Genomic DNA, 21,813 nt, shown 5'->3' with positions numbered 1-21,813 from the left:
CACCTGTTGTCAAGATTCTATCTCCAAATATCACCATGCACAAAAAATACTGAAGGATCCTTGAAAAATGCTTAATTCCAGGTCTGAGACAAGAAGTTTACAAGATGAACCTGGATATCTGTAATACCAAACAGCAGACATTCTCTTCAAAATGAATGAATAAGCCATCCAGTTTTCCCAACAGCATTTGTTGAAGAGACTTGTCTTTTTCCCGTTGTATATTCTTGCCTCCTTTGTCATAGATTAATTTATCATATAAGCATGGGCTTATTTCTGAGCTCTCTATTCTGTTCCATTAATCTGTGTGTCTATTTTTGTGCCAGTACTACATACTGTTTTGATTGCTACAGCTTTGTAGTATATCTTGCAATCTGGGATTGGGACACTAGCAGCTTTGTTCTTCTTTCTTGATGAGTCTGGCTAAAGGTTTATCAATTTTGTCTATCTTTTCAAAGGACCAGCTCCTGGTTTCATTGATTTTTTTTTCTACAATAAAGATAGAAACTGAACCACTTTCTAACCATACACAAAAATAAACTCAAAATGAATTAAAGACCTAAATGTGAGACCTGAAAGCATAAAATTCCTATAAGAAAACATAGGCAGTAATCGCTTTGACATCAGCTCTACAAACATTTTTTTAGATGTATCGCCTCAGGCAAGGAAAAAAAAAGCAAAAAGAAACTACTGGGACTATACCAAAACAAAAAGCTTTTGCACAGCAAAGGAAACCATCAACAAAATGACAAGGCAACCTACTAAACGGGAGAAGACAGCTGCAAATGACATAGTCAATAAGGGGTTAATATCCAAAATACATAAACAACTCATACAACTCAACACCCCACAATAATAATTTGATTTAAAATGGGCAGAGGTAGAGTGCCTGGCTGGCTCAGTCAAGGGAGCATACAATTCTTGATCTTGGGGTTGTGAGTTCAAGTCCCACATTGGGTGTCAAAATAAATAAACTTAAAATAAAAATAAAGTAAATAAATAAACCTACATAAGTAAATAAATAAACAAATAAATAAAAATGGGCAGAGGACCTTAATAGACATTTTTCCAAAGACATACAAATGACCAACAGACACATGAAAAAGATGCTCAACATCACTGATCATCAGGGAAATTACAAATCAAAATTACAATGAGATATCACCTTATACCTGTCAGAATAGATAGAATTAAAAGACAAGAAATAACAAGTGTTAGTAAGGATGTGGAGAGAAAAGAATCCATGTGCACTGCTACTGGGAATGAAAATAGGTGCAGCCACTATGGAAAACAGTATGGAAGGTTCTCAAAAAATAAAAAATATAAATATCATATGGGGCACCTAGGTGGCTCAGTCAGTTAAGCTTCGACTTCTGCTCAGGTCATAATCTTGCATCCGGCTCTGTGCTAACAGCTCAGAGCCTGGAGCTTGCTTTAGATTATGTGTCTCCATCTCTCTCTGCCCCTCCCACTCATGTGCTCTCTCTCTCTCTCTGTCAAAAATAAATAAACATTAAAATTTTTTTAAATAAATAAATAAATAAATAAATAAATAAATAAATAAATAAATATTGTATGATCCAGTAATTCTACTGGGAATTTACCCCAAGAAAATGAAAGCACTGCGGCACTTGGGATCATCAGTTAAGCATCTGGCTCTTGGTTTTGGCTAAGGTGATAGTCATGATATTGAGCCCCACGTTGGGCTCCATGCTGATAGTGTGGAGCCTTCTTGGTATTGTCTATCTCCCTCTCTCTTTGCCCTTCCCCTGCTTGCATACACGTGCTCTCTCTCAAAATAAATAAACTTAAAAAAAAAAAAGAAAATGAAAACACTAATTCAAAAAGATACATGCAACCCTATGTTTATTGCAGCATTATTTACAATTCTTTACAATAGCCAGGATATGGAAGCAACCCAAATAACCATCTATAGATAAACAGATAAAGATGTCATATATACTCAGCCATAAAAAAGAATGACATCTTGCCATTTGCAACGGCATGGATGGACCTGGAGGTATAATGTTAAGTGAAATAAGTAAAAGAAAGACAAATAACATATGATTTCACTCATATGTGGAATTTAAGAAACAAAAGAAATGAACAAAGGGAAAAAGAGACAAACAAAAAACCAGACTCTTAAATAAAGAAAACAAACTGGTGGTTTCCGAAGGGGAAGTGGATGGAGAGATGGGTGAAATAGATAATGAGGATTAAGAGGTGTATATTTCCAGTAAGAAAATAAATAAGTCATGGAGATGAAAAGTATAGCATAGGGAATATAGTCATTAAGATGGTAGCAACATTGGTGACAGATGGGGACTACACTTATCATGATGAGCACTGAGTAATATATAGAATTGTGGATTCATTATGTTATACACCTGAAATTAACATAATACTGTATGTTAATTGTACTTCTATAAAAAAATGTTTTTTAAGATCATAAGAGGACACTATAAACAACTTCATAACAAAATTTGAAAGCTTAGATGACATTAACATATTTTTGGAAAAGACAGTTCATAAAAAAAAAAGCAAGAAGAGTAAAAATATAAATAATTCTATTACTAATGGAAAAATTTAATTTCATGACTTAAAACTTCCCCACAAAGAAAACTAAGGCACGGAGAATATCGCTAGTGAATTCTACTAAATATTTAAGAAAGAAATATCACCAATCTTAATAAACATGTTCAGAGAATATAAAAGAGGAGAGAGAAAAAATACTTTGAACCTGTTTAACAGGGCCAGCATAACCTTGACATCAAATCCTTATAAGAAAGGAAAATGACAAGCCTATCTTGAGTGGTAAGTATAGATGCAAAACCCCATTATGAAGATGTCTTAACTGGTTGTTTTTATTTTGTATGAACATCATTTTGAGACTAAACAAAACAGCTGTAATCTTTGCTTAAAGATTCTAAAGAATAAGCATAATGTGCATGAATTCAGAGAATACATTTCTGAGGGTGTGCCATTACACTTCTGCTATGAAAACAGTATATATGTAGATGGCAACCAGATGGTTCTAGAACAGCCAAGATTTGGGGATGTGACAGAAAAGTTTTTTTCTCTTTCTCTGAAGCACAGGAGAGAGAATATGTGATTGCATATTCATTCCCAGATTGAAAGACAAGTTCCAGATGAATATATAATGACCTTCTGTGTTTATAGCTTGAGAAGGAAATTGTTATCCTAATTCTCTTCTTTTTCATAAACGCAGAATAAAAGAGACATGTACCTTATTTATATCCTAAACCATTCTCATCTTGTCAGTTAAAATTGGGAAAAAAGTAAGTAACTACTTTTATGATTTAGTTGTTGTTTTTAAGAATAATCTTTACCAATAAACTCCTTACTTCCCTTAATACTTCAGTCAGAACCCTAGGCTGTGATCCACATTCACTTGACATTCTTCCAAATGTTAATTATTTCTGATATTCCTATTATCCCCATTTGAGAAATGTAAAAGTCTCTTTAGGACTTAATCCATCTTCACTCCAACCCAGCAAAACATATTTAGTCTCTGGAATGTAATTGTTTCCCTCTAACTGTAAATATTTAAGGCAACACACATTAATAGATATTAACATTATCAGACATGTTGTTAAAATTTCCACATTGATACATTTCCCAGGCATTGCTTTTTCCTACTGTTTCCTCAAGGTATTAAGCTCTTTTCCTTCCCTTTTACTAGTTTGAGGTTTCTCTATTATACAATAAATTCTATTGTACTGTCTACATAGTTTTTTTAATCCATATGTATTTCATATGCTCTGCAAGCTTCCTTAGTTACAGCACTCTAAAGATTTTCTAAGTCAATTATCAGTTTAAAAGTCAAAATAGATATGAGGAAATATCTAATCAACCTATGGGAAAGTCTGCTAATGGCATATATTTTAATAAATAAAAACACGTAGAATGTCAAAAACATTCTACCACTCTGTAAACAAATGACACTGCACAGGACAAATATTGTATACCCTACATATACATCGTGGCAATGGACAAACTGCTTCAGTTACAGAAGAACAATACACTAACATAACACTGATATGTTCACTATAATTTTCATGTGGAATATTTAATAAAGTCAGTTGTTCACTGTTGTAAATTTTTTGCTACATTAATATTTATTATCTAAAAAATTTGCCAATGCAATGAATTTTAAATGATAGGCAGAAATGTACATCTCCGAGGTAACATGTTGGATACCAACCTAAAAAAAATTAAAGGGCCCATCACAAATCTTACAAAAAACTAACATGAGACACATGTTGTCTACTTGTTGCATAGTACATCAATTTTGTTTATATCTATAAAGTATTATTAATACGAGAAATAAAGATAAAAATGTTTTCCTGAATTTCCTAAACTGACAGATTTTAGTACTGTAAAATATGTTAATACACACTGTAAACTAAAACAAGACAGAAGGACTCAGTATTTAGAGAGTATAATGCTAAGCTAAATAAGTCAGTAAAGACAGATACGAAATAATTTCACGCACATGTGGAATTTAAGAAACAAAACAGGGGCGCCTGGGTGGCGCAGTCGGTTAGGCGTCCGACTTCAGCCAGGTCACGATCTCGCGGTTTGTGAGTTCGAGCCCCGCGTCGGGCTCTGGGCTGATGGCTCGGAGCCTGGAGCCTGCCTTGGATTCTGTGTCTCCCTCTCTCTCTGCCCCTCCCCCGTTCATGCTCTGTCTCTCTCTGTCCCAAAAATGAATAAACGTTGAAAAAAAAATTAAAAAAAAAAAAAAAAAAAAAAAAAAAAAAGAAACAAAACAAATGAGCAAAGGAAAAACACAGAGACAGAGAGGGAGACAGAAACCAAGAAACAGACTTTCAACTATAGAGCACAAACTGATGATTACCAGAGGGAGGTGGGTGGGGGGATGGTCAAATAGGTGATGGGGATTAAGGAGTGCACTTGTCATCATGAGTAATGGATGATGTATGGAATTGTTAAATCATTATATTGTACACTTGAAACTAATATAACACTGTGTTAACTAGACTGGAATTAAAATAAAAACTTAAGTAAAAAAGAAGGGCTTAGTATTTGAAAAAAATATAAATATATATACATCAAGATTCCTTTTTTTAATAAAAAATTTTTTTAACATTTATTCATTTTTGAGAGACAGAGTGTGAACACGAGAGGGGCAGAGAGAAAGGGAGACACAGAATTCAAAGCAGGCTCCAGGCTCTGAGCTGTCAGCACAGAACCCGACGCGGGGCTCCAACCCACAAACCGTGAGATCATGACCTGAGCTGAAGTTAGACACAACTGATTGAAACACCCAGGCGCCCCTAAACAAGATTCTTTATGACTCAGGCACACAGTTAAAATTATTATGAAATTGCACTCTTTTCAAAGGATTTTTGTTTTATAAAATCAAGCAGTAAATATTTTATTTCTAGAATTCTGTAGTTGGTATTACGGCATTCAGTGAACACTATGACAAGCATTCTGTTCTAAAGAATCAAGATTGGATCGATATGCAATTGGATAGGAAGAAGTCAATAATAAAATGCCTGGGTGAATTACAAATACTCCAGCTTTCTAGAAGTTATTTTATTCATGTTCTTATACATCATACTTTCTTTACATATAAGGAAATATCTAGTACACAAAAATTATTAGCAGGCAATGGACTACCTATAACTTGAAATATCAACATTGATGGAAAAAGATTGTGCAGGTAAACAAATGGGATGGCACAGTATTCCTCCATGTATGAACAGTCTATCTTTGTTACTGTCACTCATATAAGTTTAAAAATTCAGTGGCAAGGGATATTTTCCTCTGTTACTAGCTATATTCCTCCTTTTAAATAATTTTCCAACTTCCAGATGCATTTCTTTCAAGTCTGCTCAAAATGTGTTTCTCAAACAATACCTGACTGCCAAACATTCAGATTCCCAAACTTCAGTATTCTCATCTCTATTTGTTATAGAAAGCAGTGAAATAAAATAAATGATGCATTTTCTTGATAGGAAGAGAGTTTATACATTGTTTTGATACCTGAAATATTAACATTACAATGCACCAATTTTCTGTCTTAAAATTAACTACATTTTCATTTGTATTTGCTGCAACTTTCACAGTATAAACATGTGTGTCCCTACTAATCACTTTGTCATCTATAGGAACTGTGATCATATTTAGTGTCAGACACAGTATTGAGGTTTTTCTAGGACCAGAAAATCCCACTGTTAATGTTGTTTCACTACTATACATGAGGAAGAAAATAATCATTGAAATAATATATTTGAAAGAGATCTTTAAACTGCTAAATATATATACACATAAAGTGGAAAAGTAAGTTAAATCTTTGTTCTCGATGTTGAACTCTTCCATCTACATTAACACCCAATTCATCCATTCACAAATGTATTTATTCTTTCATTCAGCAAGCACTTATGCCATGTGAAACATAAAATATGCAAAATTATAATGCATATAAATCTATTTTATTTTCAGTTAAGATCATCATTTGAAGAATAACTAACTTATAACTTACTTTTCCCCTATTACCTGGAATCATAAAACAAGGAATCCTCCATTCCCTTCCCCAATTTCTGCATACCTCCTTCCCTTTTATCAATGATCTCTATGAAAAATCAGAAATACTGTAAAATTGCTGAAGACTGTCCTCACTCTATTTGATAAGTTTTTGAAATGCAAAGAGCCACTAAGGATAAATTTAAGTATTTGAATAATTTAACTTATTCATTTTGTTTATATCTATAAAGTATTATTAATACGAGAAATAAAGATAAAAATGTTTTCCTGAATTTCCTAAACTGACAGATTTTAGTACTGTAAAATATGTTAATATTTACATGCATTACTTTCAAATATAGCATTTACTTATTTTAAAGTATATTGGCTTCTAAAATAATAAGAAAATTAAATCCAAGTTGAATGGACTTTGAATGGCAAGTGCACCTTGAATACACAAATGTTTCTGACACAACAATTACTCCTCTTTCAAACAATAAGTAATAAATGGAATTGTTGAATCACTATATTGTACATCTGAAATGAATATGACACTGTATATTAATTACGCTGGAATTAAAATTTTAAAAACAATTACTACTCTTTCTTCTTTGTGAAATATATCAATAAAATGTAAAATAAAAGGTTGTCAAGTCCTATACCCAATGGTTTTATTTTCTATCAGTACAAACAGGTATTCTGAGACATGCTTATAATTTCCATATACTTAGAAACACTGTGTGGAGCTATCATTAGCTATGTTTCAGAGTGCCATTCTCAAAAAAGACTACTATGCAAAAATGGCATTTATTTAAAAAGTATGACCTAGAAAATATGTTGCCATTTTATTAAATGGTGTATCATTCAGGATCTAATTCAAATGCCATCTCTACCACAATTCCTCTTCTGATTTCCTCCTCCTCCCTTCCCAGATGTCCTCTCACAGTCTCTCTCTCCCTTTGAACATCCATTGCAATTTATTTTTACATTTTTTAGGTTATCATTGTCAAATCATGTAATGGTTTGGGCAAATGCCTCATCTTCCATGATACTATGCTTATGTAATGTAAAGATCCTTGCATATTTTTCATTCCCATTTTTGGTATCAGAATGCCTTACCCATATCTGGGACACCTGGGTGGCTCAGTCCATTAAGGGTCTGACTCTTGATCTTGGCTCAAGTCATGATCTCATGGTTTGTGATATTGAGCCTCACGTCAGGCTCTCTGCGGACAGCACCAAGCTTGCTTGGGATTCTCTCTCTCCCTCTGCCTCTCTCTCTCAAAATAAATAAATAAACTTTTTAAAAAAATGCCTTACACATCTGTGGCTCAAAATGTTTTTTTTAATGAAGGGGTTTATGCTTTAAATAATTCCTTGAATAAATTCATAAAAGGAATTAAAGACATCCCCATTTATTTCCTGTACCAGAAACTTTGGTGCCTTATTTCTAATTTTAGTCCTGTACACTAGATTACTTTTATTGTTCTTTAATAGGCTTAAATTTCTTACCCTTGTTTCTCAGAAATAAACTATAAATTCCTTGAGGCCAAGGACAGTCTTTTAATACTTTTATACTCCCAGAATTCTTAGCATGGGGGTGCTAAGCAGGAGTGTTCAATTCAATGGATTAAATGTTGCTAAAGGTTCATCTAAGAAGCATTTCAGAACATAGCTAGCAGCCATCTCCTGGGCAAGGGAATCAAATCCCTCAAGATTTGCTTACCATGGCATTGACATTTACGTGATCCCCTTTCCTATTCCGAATGTGAATGCAGGATATTGGCAAATTCAGTCCTACCCCAGTAGCCAGATTTCTCAGGTCAGCAGCACTGTATTCCCCACGCAACAGCAAACTGTTATTATCAGAACCAAGCCCTAGAGAGGCCCGATAGAGATAGGTCTGAGAAAGTCTCTCAACTGTAGTGACATCTATCGTGGCTGATGTCATACAAGGACTTGAAGCCATCTTCCTCCCTTGCCTCAGCTCTTCTGAAGAGCGACAGCAGCTTTGAGAACAACAAGCTGGGCTCTGGTTCACCTTGATGCACACAAAGAAAAGTAAGCACCCCAGAAATAAAAAGGAAATAGAGGCCAGGGCAATTACTAAATACAGGTTCTGGGTGGAAAGGTGGCCTCCTCTTTCCCAGGTATCTTCAAAGTCTGGAAGGACCTGAGGGGCAAAGTTGCTCAACAGTATACCTAATGTGACAGAAGAGGAAAGTGAGGGGTCTCCATGGTCTCGAACCACTACCACCACCCTCTGTTTAACTGCATCAGTGGGAAGAATGAAGCGGGCAGTACGAAGTTCTCCCATATTGGCTGAAATTCTGAAGAGGCTAGAGTCAGAAGCCTGAAAAATATGGTAAGAAAGCCAAGCATTAGAGCCACTGTCTGCATCCTCTGCTACCACTTTTGTGACCAAGTGTCCAGTTCTGGCAGAGCGAGGCACAATTTCCACTGGAACAGAGCCATTTCTGGGCAAGGGAAACAGGATGACTGGAGCATTGTCGTTCCTATCTACCACAAATAAGTTCACAGTCACTGCTGCACTTCTGGGAGGAATGCCACCATCCCGGGCTTCCACTTGGAAGTGAAACCCCCTGAGTTGCTCAAAGTCAAAGGGAATTTTGGCAGTGATAGCCCCACTGGATGATTCTACTGCCACCAAGCTAGAGGCTGTCTGCCTTTCAGAGATAATATCCAACAGCTCATAGAAGACAAGGCCATTTTCCCCTAGGTCCGGATCCTGGGCAAAAACACGGCCTAAAGAGGCCCCAGGATCATTGTTTTCAGCCACAAAAAGTTCCTGTTGTGGTTGAGCAAAATTTGGTGAATTGTCGTTCACATCAGCAACAGACACAGTCACTGTCCTGCGGGTGCTCAGTGGGGGTGAGCCACCATCTGAGGCAGTAATCAGGACATGGTATTCGCTGACCTGCTCCCGGTCCAGCGGCCCATCAGTCACCAAGCTGTAGTAGTTGTCAAAAGAAGCCTTCAGCTTAAAAGGGCCTCCACTGGACATGCTACAAAAGACCTTACCATTGGGACCGAGGTCCTCGTCCCTTAGACTGAAGAGAGCAATCACTGTGCCAGGGGCTGCGTCCTCAGAAACTGAACTGGATAGAGTCAGGAGGTTCACCTCAGGGGCATGATCATTCACATCAGTCACTTCCACCAGCAGTTTGACAGTACTAGCTAGACCGAAGGTACCCTCATCCCTCGCCTCAATGTATGCTTCCAACACCGTTTCAGGTAGACCGAGTGAAGCAGCTACCCGCACTTCCCCATTTCTAGGGTGCACGTGAAAGTAGTGTCGCAGCTCCACCAGCGTGCTATTGCTTAAGGAGTACCGGATTTCCCCATTGGAGCCTTCATCCGGGTCCGAGGCCTGAACTCGTAATAACAAAGTCCCGTTCGGGGCAGTCTCTGGTACCTTGGCACGGTATACTGTGCGCTCAAATACAGGCGCATTGTCGTTTGTGTCCACCACTATGATGGTAACTTGTGCTTCTCCGGAGCGCGCGGGCTGCCCTCCATCCTTAGCGGTGAGCAGTAGCTGGTGGGTGGCACGCTGCTCCCGATCCAGCGCTTTCTCTAATACCAACTCCGGGTATTCACTGCCGTCGACTCGCGACCCCATGATCAAGCGAAAGTGCTGGCTGGGGCTCAGGGTGTAGGTCAGGACACCGTTGCTTCCCTCGTCCGCATCTAGGGCATTAGGAAGAGTAAAGCGGGCTCCAGGCAACAGGAACTCGGGGATGTGCAGCTGCACGTCGCCGGCAGGGAAGACAGGAGGGTTGTCGTTGATGTCCACGACGTGAACTCGCATCTTGTGTAGCTCCAGCGGGTCCTCGAGCACCAGCTCATAGGTCAAGACGCAGGCAGCTTTAGTCCCGCACAGCCGTTCGCGGTCTGCCGGCTCTCGGACCACCAAGCTACCGCTGGCCAGATCCACCCCGAAGTAGGGCTCGCGGAGGCTGGAAAGTAAGCGAAAGTTCCGCAAGCGTAGAGCGGCCGCTGACAGCCCCAAGTCCGCGGAAACATTACCTACAGCTACGCTCCGCACGGTCTCCTCCAACACTGAGTATTCCAGCTGTCTGGCGGCAGAGCAGCAGGAGACCCACAGACATAGAACCGCCACCCTCCAGACCACCATCCTCCTCCCTCTTGGCGTCCCCGCTCCACCAGCAGTGACCCAGAACCATGCTCCGGACTCCCGGAGAGCACGAACTGTGGTAAAGAGCAAGAGCCGGCCGCCCGCCGAAGCGGACTCGAGGTGCACAGACCGCCGACGTTCTGCCTCTTGAATATACTGGAATTGCCCCGGGCTGACGGGCTGGAAGCTAAACTCTCGGGACTGGAGGCTTGGCAGCCGTCTGGGAAAGCGGAGCTGGTCGGTGCAGAGGAGCGCAGCGCCGCCTAGGGGTGCAGAGACGAGGTAAACTACTCAGGCTAGGGAGGGGCCATCTCCATGCCCTTCGAGCTGGGCTCTCTCCACAAAGTCCCGGCAGCCGGTGGGGGGCGGGGCACAGCGAGGAAGATGCCGTGAGAAATTAACACATCTTCCTTTGAACCCTGTTTCTAAGGAAAACGCCCTAAGAAGGCCTCCGTCTTAACTTCCACAACCTCTGACTGAAGACTGCTCGTAATTGAGGCTGAGCTCGTTTGGGCTTCTCTCTCCACTGTTTCACAGGGGAGCGTCCAGTTCCGGGCGCTCGGACCCACGGAACCCCTCCAGTGCCGGCGAAGAGATCGGAACTCCCAGAGAAATCGCGGGGCGGAGGCGGCGAGAGGTGGAATCGCGACCCTGAATGACCACGCCTTCGAAGCTTAAGGAAACCGGAAGCCCCAAGCTAAGGGCTGAAGCATTACATTCTAGATTCCTAGCCTCTCCACTGAGGGTTAAAGTCTCTGTGCACCTTCTTATATATGGGAAGCCAAGATTTCAACAGAGGCGACCAGTGAGGAACAAATTGGGTAATAGGGTCTTCCCCAAGCTTCCCTCCCACCCCCCATCCCCGGCTCTAGCTTTTCGAGACACCCAGGTGGGCGAGCGCCAGGCTTATGGTTCGTTCCGCTTTTTTGTGGGTCAGCAATTTCCCTTTCCTCAGGAGCCCCTACTTGCTTTACAAGCGGCCCGTGACGCTCTGGATGAGACAGGTTAGAAACCAGTCAGTACAAGCCCCTGAAACTCAGAAAAACTGACACTCCTCCCCAATGGGGCGTGTGAAGTGGAAGTGGAAGAAAGTTACTGAGATACTCTCCAGAGTGTAACCAGAAAACTACTGTGTAAATTTATTCTCTGTAAATATTTAGAAAACAGCATTGAGGCAGGGTAGGAACTAACTGCCCATATGTTGTCCAACTTCGTTTTTAAGCCGGTATTCTGAAGGGAAATTGGGACATTGGTCTGTCCTTGTAAAAACACCTCCGAGCTACAAGAAGTTATCTCCAAATTTGGCCTTGTGCCCAACAACCCGCGGCTTTCCCTGAGGGGGAGGCGAACTGAAAAAGAGTGACTTCAATGACTATTAAACACTAAATTCCTTAAACTTCTTTTAATGTAATTGCAACGTCGAAAACCCCAGGAACCAAAATTTGAAAGACAAAAGCTAGATACTGATCAAGAATTGAAGCTTTCAGGGCACTGTATTTTCTGTTCAGAAAACTGCCTACAAGTGTTGATAATCACTGAAGCTGAAGGCTGGATACATGGGAGCTAATTACACAATTCTCGGGGCGCCTGGGTGGCGCAGTCGGTTAAGCGTCCGACTTCAGCCAGGTCACGATCTCGCGGTCCGTGAGTTCGAGCCCCGCGTCGGGCTCTGGGCTGATGGCTCAGAGCCTGGAGCCTGTTTCCGATTCTGTGTCTCCCTCTCTCTCTGCCCCTCCCCCGTTCATGCTCTGTCTCTCTCTGTCCCAAAAATAAATAAACGTTGAAAAAAAAAATTTAATTACACAATTCTCTTTACTGTATGTTTGAATACACTGTTATAATAGTTTTTAAAATTGATGATTAAAATGGGGGTGGGGGAGGTAAGCTGTTCCAGCATTCTGGTTTTAAGACTGAAAGTGGGATTGGTAAATTCATTATGCCACTAAGAACCAATCACCTCCCCAGAACAATATAAACCCAGCCCTTATCTCTTCCAGGAAAGCAGAGTAAGCGCAACATAAGGCAATTTAAATAGTAAATGCCCTTGATAATTTGTCTTTCTGAGATAAGGAACCAAGAAAATCATTGACACCAAGTCTTGGATAAAATTAAAGCAGGAAATATGTCAGCCCAGTGAAATGTTTAGGTAGAGACATAAATATAGCCATCACTGGGGATCTGCATTAAGATGTGAAATAACCCATAAAAATTAAATTTATTCACCAAATTTCAGAACCAAAACTAATTATCTACTTCAAATGCCAGAGATTAAAATTTGCATTTCCTCGCTTTCATTTAATGCTGCTAACTGCTTTGGGGTGAAAGATTATACTTTTCACTTTTCCAATAGCACCTGATGAAATACATCTGGAGAGATATACTCAACTTTTGGAATGCCCCTGATTTTAAGACCTACAATCAAGTTCCCAGTTAGACTGGATTTAGGATTTCTGAGCTCTGTCTAGGAGGACAGTGTGTGGGGGTGTAGATTAGCAAGTGGGGAAAAGGAAAAACTCATACTGAAAATCAACATGGAAAATGCTGACAAAAACTCTTCCCCCTTCACACCCCTCTCACACTTTTGGCTTCCCCTTTCCCCCATTTCTCTGTCCAAACTGCCACTAATGATTATTTTCAAAAGATTTAATTTCTGTAAAGAATAAATGAATAGCGCTCACCTGATAGGATTTGTCCCAACATCAGCCTCCCTATCTTTAGGCATAACTGGGATTTGTGCGAAAGCATTATTTAGGAGATACTTGGGATATTCGAAAACCCCAAAGATGAGGAAGTCACAAGTTCTTCCTTTTGTATAAGATGACTTGTTGAACATTAAATCATAAATTAACAAAATTTCTCCTTAGCATTAACTTTCAAATATTTCATTTTGCCATTTTATGCCATTTTCCATAGTTTCCCCTAATTCAGGTATTTTCAAGTTTTAACTACGTGCAAGTATAACTTTAAGTGGACTCAATACAAAAACAGTCTTGATTTCTGCTTGGATTCTATTGCCAAAACAATTATTATAAAGCTCTCCCAACCAAACTTGGCCTTAAACTAAATAACTTCAAATTTTTATTTAATAAATAAATTTTGAAATAAATTCAAAAGAATTCTAGCCATAATGCATAAGCTCCTATTAGAGATCTTGCAGCCAAATAGGAAAAAAGTAAATTTGACATACACCAAAGAGTATGTCAGCAAAAGTGATGAAGGATAGAAGCAGAAATGCTCACCTTTAGTCCCGAAGGCTGACCTACAGCCTGCATAGTTTTTAAAAATATTTTTATTTGTTTATGAGAGTGAGAACCAGAGTGTGAGCAGGGGAGGAGCAGGGTGAAAGGGAAACACAGAATCCCAAGCAGGCTCCAGGCTTCACGAGCTGTCAGCACAGAGCCTGACACAGGGCTCGAACTCATGAACTGCAAGATCATGACCTGAGCCAAAGTCGGAAGCTTAACCAACTGAGCCACCCAGGTGCCATGCTTGCATAGGTTTAATAAGGATTAAATATGTGCTGGTTGCTACATCCTTAAAGGGTCTCATGACTGCCTGTATATCTCACCCATAGTTAATATCAAACTGAATGATAAACACCAGAGAAATCTTGTGAAAGCAGTTTTATGAGTAGAAATTCAAAGAAATATTTATGATACTTCCTACATGTTCCCTCCACCTTGAGCACTAAGCATATAACTACAAGCTTCATACAGCAGAAAGTGCAGCTTTTTCTGCACATGGGTCCTGTCCTATGCTACTTAAATAAACTCACTATGTTGCACCATATAACATCTCAAGAAATTCTTGGCCATTGTTCTTGACAACCCCACAACAAAAGGATATGTATGATTTTAAACCAGATTTTCTTTTTTAAAGAATTGTTTTAATGTTTACCTTTGAGAGAAAAAGACAAAGCACAAATGGGGGAGGGGGAGAGGGAGAGGGAGAGAGAGAGAGGAGAGAGAGAGAGAGAGAGAGAGAGAGAGAGAGAGAGAATGGAAGCAGGCTCCAGGCTCTGAGCTGTCAGCACAGAGCCCGATGCAGGGCTCGAACACTAACTGTGAGATCATGACCTGAGCCAAAGTTGGACACTTAACCAAGTAAGCTACCCAGGGTGCCCCTAAACCAGATTTTTTCTTAGTGCTTAAGATTATTCCTTGGGAACATGTTATGTGCTTAAGAAACTAAAAGACAGGACATCAGCAGCATCACATCAAGCACATTTTCATCCTGTAAAGCTTAATGAAGTGTCCAAATCAAGTCTAACAGAGTAGGACTTCTTTGAGAGTAGAGATCTGTATCACTCAAATTTTGTGTCTTAAGTATCTAGCTGGGTTCTGGGCACACAAATTAAGTGGCTAAAGCACTCTCAATATACAACAACCTATGTCATCCTTTTTTCTTTTTTTACTTACATCCTTACCAATAACACATTACTACAGAATTTCTTTCTCAATTTTCTATTGCCAAGGAACCAGTTTTTCACATAATACATCACATAATACCATATAAAGTATCTTGGACCTTTCTTTTGTGAATCCTCACTCTAACTCTATGTTGTGTTTACTTACTACTTTATGATTATGTAATAATTTTCCAAAAATTACCTTTTTCTAAAAATTGTTTTCTATTTCATCTTCAAAGTATAGCCCTCAGAACCTAAAGTCATACTCCAGGTTGGTCATATCTTATCCAAAAAGAGGATATCTGGCCCTTTCAATGCAGGCTGGCTGAGTCCAAGGACCCAGAGGGAGTCCCACAGGACCAGTGAAGAGGGTCATTGGCTTCTCCCAGAATGGAAATCAATCTTCCTGGATGGAAACGCAAACCAAGAGGAAGGGAGAGCAGAGTTTACTGAAGATAGACAGAGCAGAGTCAGAAAGAGAGTCTGGGAGACTCAGAAAGGAAAGGAGAGACAGAGTCTTGTCTTTGCTTGGGGCTTGGGGTTTTTGTTGAGGATGGTGGTCTGGTATATGTGTCCCCTCAGGCATCCAAGAATTGGTCAAAACGATGAGTTTTTAGACGTCCTCCATAAGTCACTGAGGCCCTTGAGTCAGTGGTCTTGGAAAACATTCATGACAACCTCACCTAGTCATTCCTTAGATGTTAATCTGTTGTGCTGGAAGACTCCAAAGAAATCATGAAATCCTTGACCTTTACAAGGAGGACGTACATTAAGGCATGTGTAAGAATAGATCTAGAAAGGGAAACTGAAGGGACCCCATGAAAAAACTGCCTTTTTTGCTCCTTTTCCTGCTTCAGTTCTTGCTAGGACCTAGGCCCCTACCTTCCTTCTGAGTTTCTCAGACTCTCTGTCTGAATCTGCTCTCTCTCTGTATCTTCAATAAACTCTGCTCTCACTTCCTTTTGGTTCATGTTTGATTTCCATCCTGGGAAAAGCCAAGGACCCCCTTTGCTGGTCCTGTGGGACCCCCCTCTGGCTCCTTGAACCCAGCCAACCTGCATCACTTTTTTTTTTTTGAGAGAGAGGGAAAGAGAGAGAGAATGCAAATGGTAAAGGGAGAGAGAGAGAGAATTGGAGCATCGGGCTCTTTCTCACAACCCCAAGATCATGACCCAAGTGCAGCCAAAACCAAGAGTCAGAAACTTAACCGACTGAGTCACCCAGGTACCCCTGCATCACTTTCAAACAAAATACTATAAATCAAGGAAAAGAGTCTAAAATTGCATCTAGCTCTTTAACACCCATATCACTTTTTTAATCATGGATTGAAAACTAAAATTCACACCTATTTTTTTTGAGATACTCTTAAGCCACAGATCAGAAAGTCCTAGACTTCTATACTTTTTCTTTTCACTCAAATATGATGAATGTCATTGTGTTAAGAGCTAACCTATCTAGTTCAATCACATAATATATTTTACCTACATTCAAATTTCATATTGCTATGTATTTGGTAAGTAGTAACACCACATCTTCCTCTGAGCTGCAGATGAAAGTTTTCATCAAGTGTAGCTGAAAAGGAAGCCCTGAAACCTTTACCAACAACCCCACCAGACATCAGTTTATTAGACAGTACCTAACCTGAAATAAAAATTAAACCAAGAAGGGCACCTCAGTGGCCCAGTTGGTTAAGTGTCTGACTCTTTATTTCTGTTCAGGTCATGATCTCATGGTGGTGAGATCAAGCCCTGCACTGGGCTCTGCACTGACAGCTGAGTGCCTACTTGGGATTTTCCCTCTGCCATTCCCCTGTGTTCTCTCTCCTTCTCAAAAAAAATAAACTTAAAAAAAAAATCTAACAAGACACTATCAACATTATCCAAAAAAAGACAACATACAAATCTCACATTATGGTTTCAAAACATGCTAAACAAATATCACTAGATCATCATTATGATAGATTCTTAAAAGAAATTTGATAAAATTTGACAGCTGTTACAAATGACCATCTTCATTTTAAACAGTAAAACACCAGAATTATCTCCATGAAAAATCATGAGCATAACAAGACATTTCATGTCATAGTATTATTCAATACTGACTTGGATACTCTAAACAACACAAGATAAGAAAGTGTGACTCTGTGTGTGTGTGTGTGTGTGTGTGTGTGTGTGTGTGTGTGTTAGAAAGGAGGATAACATGTATGGTTACAAGATAAGTTTATAGCTGATATAATTTTCTACTCATAAAATCCAAGAAAATTAAAGAAAAAAATAATTAGAACTAAAAAGAGTTCAGTGACATTATTAGCTTTCATCTTTGATGAGATTCTATAAAACATTTGGACTTCAAGCATAATATATATGAAAAGAAGTTACTAAGTGCCATGAAAACTGGACCAAGATGTGAGAGAGTGCTAACAGTGAATTCTGGCCACTGGAGCTTTGGAAAGTGTGGTAATCAATTTCAGTATTGAGCATCAGTACCCCAAGGCCAGTGGGTTTCTCCTAGAGGCTATAGCAGGGCAATATGACTATGTGCACTCTTGTACCACAGTGGAAAAACCTTTACCCCTTTCCACAGAAGACTAACAGTGGGACTGGTCAGATGCCATATGATTCACACACTCTAAGCAGAAACAAAAGTGCTTCACTGAGCCTAAAATAGGGAATGATATTTCCACACAAGATGATAAGCCTAGGACAGGCTGTGTGAACTCCTTATCTCTTGGTAAGGAAGTGTTCCAAGTCCAAGGCCCATTCTTATGTGAATAAGTGAAGGTTGAAAGACTACAAATTAGACTGCCCTTCCCAACACTAACCATAAAATAAGCTTCAATAAAGTTAAAAGTATTGATACCATATAAAGTGTGTTCTCTGACCACAATGGAAAGAAATTAGAAATCAATAACAAAATGAAATTTGAGAAATTCACAAATATGGGGAAATTAAATCACATATGCTAAAGTAACCAATGGGTCAAAGAAGAGCAAGGAAAATTAGAAAACACTCTGAGACAAATGAAAATGAAGATACAATATATGAGAAACTTATGGGATGCAACTAAAGCAGTGCTCAGAGGAAAATGTACAGCTATAATGTTGACACAGAAAAATGAAGAAATGCCTCATATCAATAACCTAACCTCCTACTTTAAGTTTCTGGAAAAATAAGAGCAAACCAAACCCAAAGCAAACAATAGAAAGAGAGTAAATAGGATTATGGCAGAAATAAATGAAATAAATAATGGAAAAATAGTAGAGAAAGACAATGAAGCTGAAGCCACAAGCTGGTTCTTTGAAAAGATCAACATAATTGACAAACCTTTACCTAGACTGACCAAGAGAAAAGACAAGAAAATGAAAATTACTAAAACCAGAAATGAAAGAGGAGACATTACTATTGACCTTAAAGAAATAAAAAAAAAAAGAGTTCAGGGGGAATTAAGATGGAAGAGCAGTAGGGGGACCAGGATTGTCCTCATCCCTCAAACGCAGCTGTTTTGAGGTTGAGATCACTTGGAACACCCAGGAAATTGATCTGCAGAGCAGCAGAAGGATCTCCACAGTTGGAAGGAGATAGTTTGGCAGGATCGAGTTTTTTGATTCTCTGGTTTACTTTTCTCTCCTTTCATTTTTCTCTTTTTACGGCATAAGGCTTTCACCCTCCCTTATTTTTCTAGGGCTACTTCAACAAATCAAAGCACACCTACCTAAAGGTCCAAACACTCCACCACTGCAATCAAGGAAGAGCTCTGCAGAGGACTGACCAGTAGAACAGAGCAGCTAAAATGCAACAACAGAGTGCACGCAACATACAGCAGAAACACTCCCTGGAGTGCCAGGCCCTGGAGAGGGTATGACCCCCTTTTTAATATAGTAGTACTCTCAGGTACAAGACACATAACAAGCTTTAAAACACACAAAAGACAAAAACCTAGTCAAAATGACAAGATGGAGGAATTCCCCTCAAAAGAAAGGTCAAAAAGAAATCACAGCCAGTGGGATGCCTGGGTGGCTCAGTCGGTTAAGCGTCTAACTTTGGCTCAGGTCACGAGCTCACGGTCTGTGAGTTCGAGCCCCATGTTGGGCTCTGTGCTGACAGCTCAGAGCCTGGAGCCTGCTTCAGATTCTGTGTCTCCCTCTCTCTCTGACCCTCCCCCATTCATACTCTGCCTCTCTCTGTCTCAAAAATAAATAAACATTGAAAAAAATTTTTTTAATATAAACAAAATTAAAAAAAGAAATCACAGCCCGAGAATTGCTCAAAACAGATATAAATAATATATCTGAACAAGAATTTAGAAAAACAGTCATAAGACTAATACCTGGGCTGAAAAAAGTATAGAAGACACCAGAGAAACTCTTGCTGCAGAGATCAAAGACCTAAGAACTAGTCAGGATGAGTTTCAAAATGCTACAACCGAGATGCAAAATAAACTAGATACAGTGACAGCAAGGATGGAAGAAGCAGACAGCAGAATAGCTGAAATAGAAGATAAAATTATGGAAAATAACGAAGCTGAAACAAAGATGGAAAAGAAAGTACTAGATCATGAGGGGACAATTAGAGAACTAAGTGATTCCATGAAATGAAACCATATCCATATCATAGGAGTGTCAGAAGAAGAAGAGCAAGAGAAAAGGGCAGAAGGTTTATTTTAACAAATTATAGATGAGAACTTCCCTAATCTGAGGAAGGAAACAGACATCCAAGTCCAAGAGGCAGAGAAAACTCCATTCAAAATCAACAAAAACCAGTTAATCACTGTAACATATCATGGTGAAACTGGCAAAATACAAAGATAAAGAGAGAATTCTGAAAGAAGCTAGGGTAAAATGTCCTTAAGCTACAAGGGTAGACACATAAGGTTAGTAGCAGACCTATCCACTGAAACTTGGCAGGCCAGAAGGAAGTGGCAGGAAATATTCAATGTTCTGAATATGAAAAATATGCAGCCAAGAATCCTTTGTCAAGCAAGACTATCATTTGCAATAGAAGGAGAGATAAAGACTTTCCAGGACAAACAAAAACTAAAGGAGTTCATGATCACGAAACCAGCCCTGCAAGAGGTCCTAAGGGGGACTCTGTGAGTGGAAAGCATCAAAGACTACAAAGGACCAGAGGACATCACCACAAACATGGAATCTACAGATAACACAATGGCACTAAATCCATATCTTTCAATAATCAATCTGAATGTAAATGGGCTAAATGCCCCAATCAAAAGATATAGGGTATCAGAACAGATTAAAAAAAAAAAAAAGACCATCTATATGCTGCCTACAAGAGACTCATTTTAGATCTGAGGACACCAGCAGATTGAAAGTTAGGGGATGGAGAACCATCTATTATGCTAATGGATATCAAAAGAAAGCTGGAGTAGCCATACTTATATCAGACAAACTGGATTTTAAAACAACAACTGTAATAAGAGATGAAGAAGGGCACTATATCATAATTAAGGGGTCTATTTATTAAGAAAAGCTAGGAGGAAGATGTCAGAGTAGGAGGATGCTGGGCTTACCTCATCCTGCAGATCGCTTAGATTCCACCCACATCTGCTTAAACAATCCAGAAAACCACCAGAAGACTAGCAGAACGGACTAGAGGCAAGCACAGACAAGAGGCCCACAGAAGAGCATAGGAAGGGCAGAGAGGTGATGCGTGCTACAAGGACCAGGGAGAGGGAGCCGCAGCGGTAGGGGAGCAGCCCACCCGCCCAGCAAGGCAGAGCCCCCGAAGTCTGGTTTGCAAAAGCTGAGGGCCGGACTCTGTGAGTTCTGACAGCCAGTGGGACTTAACATCTGGAATGTTAAAAGTCAACGGCTCTGCTCTTGGAGAGCGGGGAGGGTGAGAGGACACCGGGAGGAGAGTTGTTGAACCCCAGAAGACAGAGCTCAGCTCAGTGGGGGGAACAAAGGTGCTGGCAGGTGCCATTTCCCTCTCCCATCCCACAGCCGAAATTCCAAAGGGAACCAGTTCCCATCACTGAACTTGCTTGCACCACACAAACGCCTAATGCTGTGTTTCTTTGGATCCATCCCTCCAAGGGGTCGGCCTCCCTCCAGGTGCTGCAGGGCCCCTCCCCCAGGGGACCACCGCCGGCAAAACTAGCTAAGCCTGCTCCTTCCATCTCTGTGCACCTTGCAGATCCACCCCGGCTAATATGCCAGATCCCATCAAAGCAGCACCACAAACCTGGCAGTGTGCAAGTAGCCCAGACAGGGGTCACACCACTCCACAGTGAGTCCTGCCCCTGGGAGAGGGGAAGATAAGGTACACACCAGTCTGACTGTGGCCCCAGTGGTGGGCTGGGGGCAGACATCAGGTCTGACTGCGGCCCAGCCCACCAACACAAGTTACTCTGGACAGCCCAGAGGAAGTGCCCTGCAGTTCTGCACCACCCCAGAAACTATCCAAAATGACCAAACGGAAGAATTCTCAAAAGAAACTCCAGGAAGTAGCGACCGCTAACGAATTGATGAAAAATGATTTAAGCAATATAACAGAGCAAGAATTTAGAATAATAGTCATAAAATTAATTGCTGGGCTTGAGAAAAGTATAGAGGACACCAGAGAATCTATTGCTACAGAGATCAAGGGACTAAGAAATAGTCACGAGGAGCTAAAAATGCTATAAATGTGGAGCAAAATAAAATGGAGGCGGCCATAGCACAGATTGAAGAGGCAGAGGAGAGAATAGGTGAATTAAAAGATAAAATTATGGAAAA

The 21,813-nt window shown here is 40.0% G+C and overlaps 2 protein-coding genes across 2 annotated transcripts in view; both read right to left on the bottom strand.

The window, feature by feature from the left end:
• Positions 1 to 21,813, bottom strand: part of LOC124516586 (protocadherin alpha-C2) — a 128,894-nt gene that overhangs the window by 77,569 nt on the left and 29,512 nt on the right. The gene's annotated exons all lie outside the window — the stretch shown is intronic.
• PCDHAC1 (protocadherin alpha subfamily C, 1) lies at positions 8,225 to 10,672 on the bottom strand. Its single transcript, XM_047081523.1, has one exon. It carries the CDS (start codon positions 10,670 to 10,672, stop codon positions 8,225 to 8,227), a length of 2,448 nt encoding a protein of 815 aa, XP_046937479.1.

Source organism: Lynx rufus, unplaced genomic scaffold (assembly GCF_022079265.1).
Source record: "Lynx rufus isolate CCGP_SWC_20201006 ecotype Redwood Valley unplaced genomic scaffold, mLynRuf1.p SCAF_1, whole genome shotgun sequence".
Taxonomy (NCBI): domain Eukaryota; kingdom Metazoa; phylum Chordata; class Mammalia; order Carnivora; family Felidae; genus Lynx; species Lynx rufus.
Note: the sequence above shows the minus strand (reverse complement) of the source record. Positions and strands in the feature narration are given on the sequence as shown.